This window comes from Oryzias melastigma, linkage group LG12 (genome assembly GCF_002922805.2).
Source record: "Oryzias melastigma strain HK-1 linkage group LG12, ASM292280v2, whole genome shotgun sequence".
NCBI classification, from domain to species: Eukaryota; Metazoa; Chordata; class Actinopteri; order Beloniformes; family Adrianichthyidae; genus Oryzias; species Oryzias melastigma.
Genome location: NC_050523.1, coordinates 13,670,408 through 13,674,038, shown reverse-complemented (window position 1 = coordinate 13,674,038; position 3,631 = coordinate 13,670,408). Strand labels below are relative to the sequence as shown.

Here is a 3,631-nt window from a genome sequence, read left to right as displayed (position 1 = left end):
ATCTTTAGGCGAAATACAAAAGCTGAATCTTCAGAAAGTAACGCTTGTCTCAGCAAAAAATGTCCTATTTTTTGTTTAAACAAAAAAAATCCTCTTATTTAAAAAGGCTTTAGTAGCAAAATATAAATTAATTATCTATAATAAATATAATATAATTATTAAATGTAATTTAAGAAAACATGTCCTTGAGCCTATTTAGTTGTTTAAGATAAGACATTTTTTCTGACCTCGTTGGCAGATTTATTTGCTTATTTAAAAAAATCTGCCAATAGTGTAATCATTTTTATCTTATTTAGAAGGGGCTTTTTTGGCTATGCATGAGAGCAGTCCAAAAAAAATATCCTTAAATGAATATTATGATTAAACATATATAAATGAGACTTAAAAAATCCATGTTTTGTATGTGATTTTTGAATAAAAAAAACAATAGAATACTTTTGGGTATAATTAATTGGTTTTTTTTAGAACCTATAAACAAATGTTACAGCTTCTAAAATGATTTTTGAAGGAGAGGTACCTGCTGCTTGAATATCATTGACAAGGTTTTGGGCTAGCGGACCCACATAAAAGGCATCAGGACCCTCCTCTGCAATTTTTCTGTAGGTTTCTGCCAGTTTAGTAAACTTAATGGTCTCGTTTTCTTTCAATACGTCGCCATTTCCCCCACAAAATACTTCACTGAAAGCAGAGAAAATCACATTTGTTTAATGCATGCAGTTGAAAATGTAAATAAATGTGTTGGGGGGGGTTGCAGGTTGATGTCTCACCACAGGACTCGATCCTTCAGGATGATGTCTTTTTTGCCAGCTATAGCTGAAGCCAGGGCCCTGCCCAGAGGAAAACCTCCCTCTGCCAGCTGAATGCTCGGCTGAAACAAGTCTTTCCATGGTAGTTTACCGTGTCGCTCGTGGGCCATCTGGTAGCCCCGGATCTCCCCTGGTATAGCGATGGATAAACCTCCTATAAATCAAGAAGCAGATAATCATTCAAAATGTTGTTATACAACTCGAAAGCTTTTTCAAACATGATTAGATTCCTCTCCTGTAATCTGATTTTTTTCTCTCATACAATATCAAGTCTGTGCGGTCAGACTTTACCTGTCGTGGATAAATCTGTACTGTTTCCAAACATGTCTCGTGTTGCGTTGTATGGAGCCGTCTCCCTGGCATCAATTGTTTCCACTTTTCCTGTAATAAAATCCCACATGAGCATTTCTCCAGTGGTTAAGTTAAGCAGAGAGAACTGAGAGTTTACGAAAATGTGTACCAGTATTTGCGTTGTAGATTGTAAAGAAAAGCCCTCCACCTATACCCATACTATGAGCATTTAGGAGTCCAACACATAATAATCCAGCAATGGTGGCATCCACAGCAGACCCTCCTTTTAATAGGATGTCTCTGCAGCAAAAAAATGAAATACATGAATAAATAAGGCGTTAATTGTTAGATTATTCAGGAAATTATGCAAAAAATGCTCAAATATATAAGCTTTATTTACATAAAAGCGCTTCTGATGCTAAAAGTGCTTTACAGTTTAAACAATATGTTCCTAATTGCATTCATTTTGTTTGTTTCTCTATCTTACCTGCCAATTTCTGAGCAGGGTCCAGCATCCGCTGCCACAGCGGCCTTCAGGTAGATCTGCTTGTCGGTGGCCGACTTCCTCTTCACGCCAAAGAAGACGCCCACAAACACGGCAACAGATACCAACAGTAGTGCGGCCAAAGCGATCAGCACTGTTTTCTTGACCATGTTTTTTTATTCTTTTGTTTTCCTTCTATAGCAATTCAATTAAATGTGTGTCTGAAATACAATAGAATTTGATAGGAATTGAAATTTGAACCCTTGACGAAGAAACTTTTTAATAAAATAGAAAAGGAAAACATTAAATTATAATGAAATGATACAAGAGTCAGAACAGCACATCAGACAGTACGAATGTCAGAAGCAAAAAGATGATTTCCTTCTTTTCCTCAATATGTATTAACTACTGTGGATAGGAAACACTCTTTTCTGACAGAAAATCACAGATTTATCCATAAAATAAATTAATTTTTTTTGTCTAACCATCAGGAATTGTGGATTTTAAATAAAACATATTTTGTATCTTTAATCTTAAACTATTTTTTTCATTTCTTATGTTAAAATGAAATTGATTTGAATTGTTTTTAAGTTATATATTATCGTCTGGAGCTGTGATTTAGTCTTAACTATTCAAGGCTTGGAGTCCTGAAACTCAACCAAAACATACAATTTAAAAAAAAATAAAAAATACTGTTAAAAGAAGCAAAAATATATATTTTTTTCTAAAAACTTTACCAAAATAAATGATCAAGTTGTTCTTGATAATTTCGAAACAAAGCTAAGGTTGTGATAGCGTGGTGATAGTGCAATGCAATACATCAAATGACTTAAAAAGGAGTTGAAGAAAAAGTGACTTTTTCTTAATTTTCTTTTCATTCCTTTCAACATACGGCCACACAATATGTATGTTTTAATATCTTACAGTTGTAGAACTATTCTTAAAATTCTACAACTGTTCTTATAGTGCTAAGCCCAGTTCTGCAGTATCTCCTCCCCCCTTTGACCACATGAAAACCATAAAAACTTCACTCATCTCATTTTTTGCAGATGATATTCAACTTTACTGTTTCTTTAATGAGTCAGAGTTATACAAGACTGCACAAAGTTTGTCCATTCTGTTTCAGTCTGAGTTTTCAAAATCAGCCTTCTAGTAATCCTAGTGCTATCGTAGGTATGTTTGCATTAAAAGCGGGGTCGTCTGGACCCCACGAGACACCACGCTGAACTTTTTTTCTTTTAAGTATTTTTTATCTTCACTGGTGTCCGTGGAAAACATTTTTTTATGCTCCACTTCACAATCACTCCCCAGAACACTCTGTTATTTTCGACCAGTTTATGTCCCTGGAATTCAAGAAACTTGGTTAAAAATAGTTTTTGTCATCTAAGATCCATTTTCAAACTGAGGTTAATTCTTCCTAAATCTGACAGAGTTGGTCATCCACGCTCTTATCTCCTCTTGTTTGGATTATTCCAACTATCTTTTCTCTGCCTTAACCATCTCCAGCTTGTCCAGACTGTTGCAGCAAGGCTTTTAACAGAAACCAATAGTTTAATTCTTGTTACATTAAGTTTAGAATTGGTTTTAAAAATCTTACTTTTAACCCTTTAATGCCTGTTGTTTCAAACATGTGACAAACCAAACTAGCTATAACATTACTTAAATGTAGCATTTCCTTAAAAGCAAAAAGTGAATATCTTTTTTCATAGCTGGGAATTAAAATAATCTCTACAGTCCAAAACCTCCAAAAAGTCCCAAGAACTAATTTAAAACTCATGGAGACTTGTCCTTTCTAGCTTCTTTTAAAAAGCGTCTTAAAACATTTTTATTCAGACATGTTTTTCGCTAAATTTTGCTTCTGATTGCCTTCATATGTTTTAAGTTTTATTGTTTTTACCTATAATGTTTTACTTTTTTTATTAAATATCCATCCATCCATCTTCTTGACCGCTTCTTCCCTTTCGGGGTCGCGGGGGTGCCGGAGCCTAACCCGGCTACTGAAGGGCGAAGGCGGGGTACACCCTGGACAGGTCGCCAGTCTGTCGCAGGG

The 3,631-nt window shown here is 34.9% G+C and overlaps 1 protein-coding gene across 2 annotated transcripts in view; it reads right to left on the bottom strand.

Annotated features, from left to right (window-relative positions):
• The window catches only part of ggt1b (gamma-glutamyltransferase 1b), a 9,976-nt gene that overhangs the window by 5,479 nt on the left and 866 nt on the right, over positions 1-3,631 (bottom strand). For both annotated transcript variants that reach the window (XM_024298762.2, XM_024298763.2), the window contains exons 2-6: positions 1,585-1,802; positions 1,267-1,397; positions 1,098-1,187; positions 768-960; positions 518-678 (exon numbers count right to left, since the gene is read on the bottom strand). In XM_024298762.2, the coding sequence (XP_024154530.1) occupies positions 518-678; positions 768-960; positions 1,098-1,187; positions 1,267-1,397; positions 1,585-1,751 (742 nt within the window). In that variant the 5' untranslated portion in view covers positions 1,752-1,802. The remainder of the gene's footprint in view (positions 1-517; positions 679-767; positions 961-1,097; positions 1,188-1,266; positions 1,398-1,584; positions 1,803-3,631) is intronic.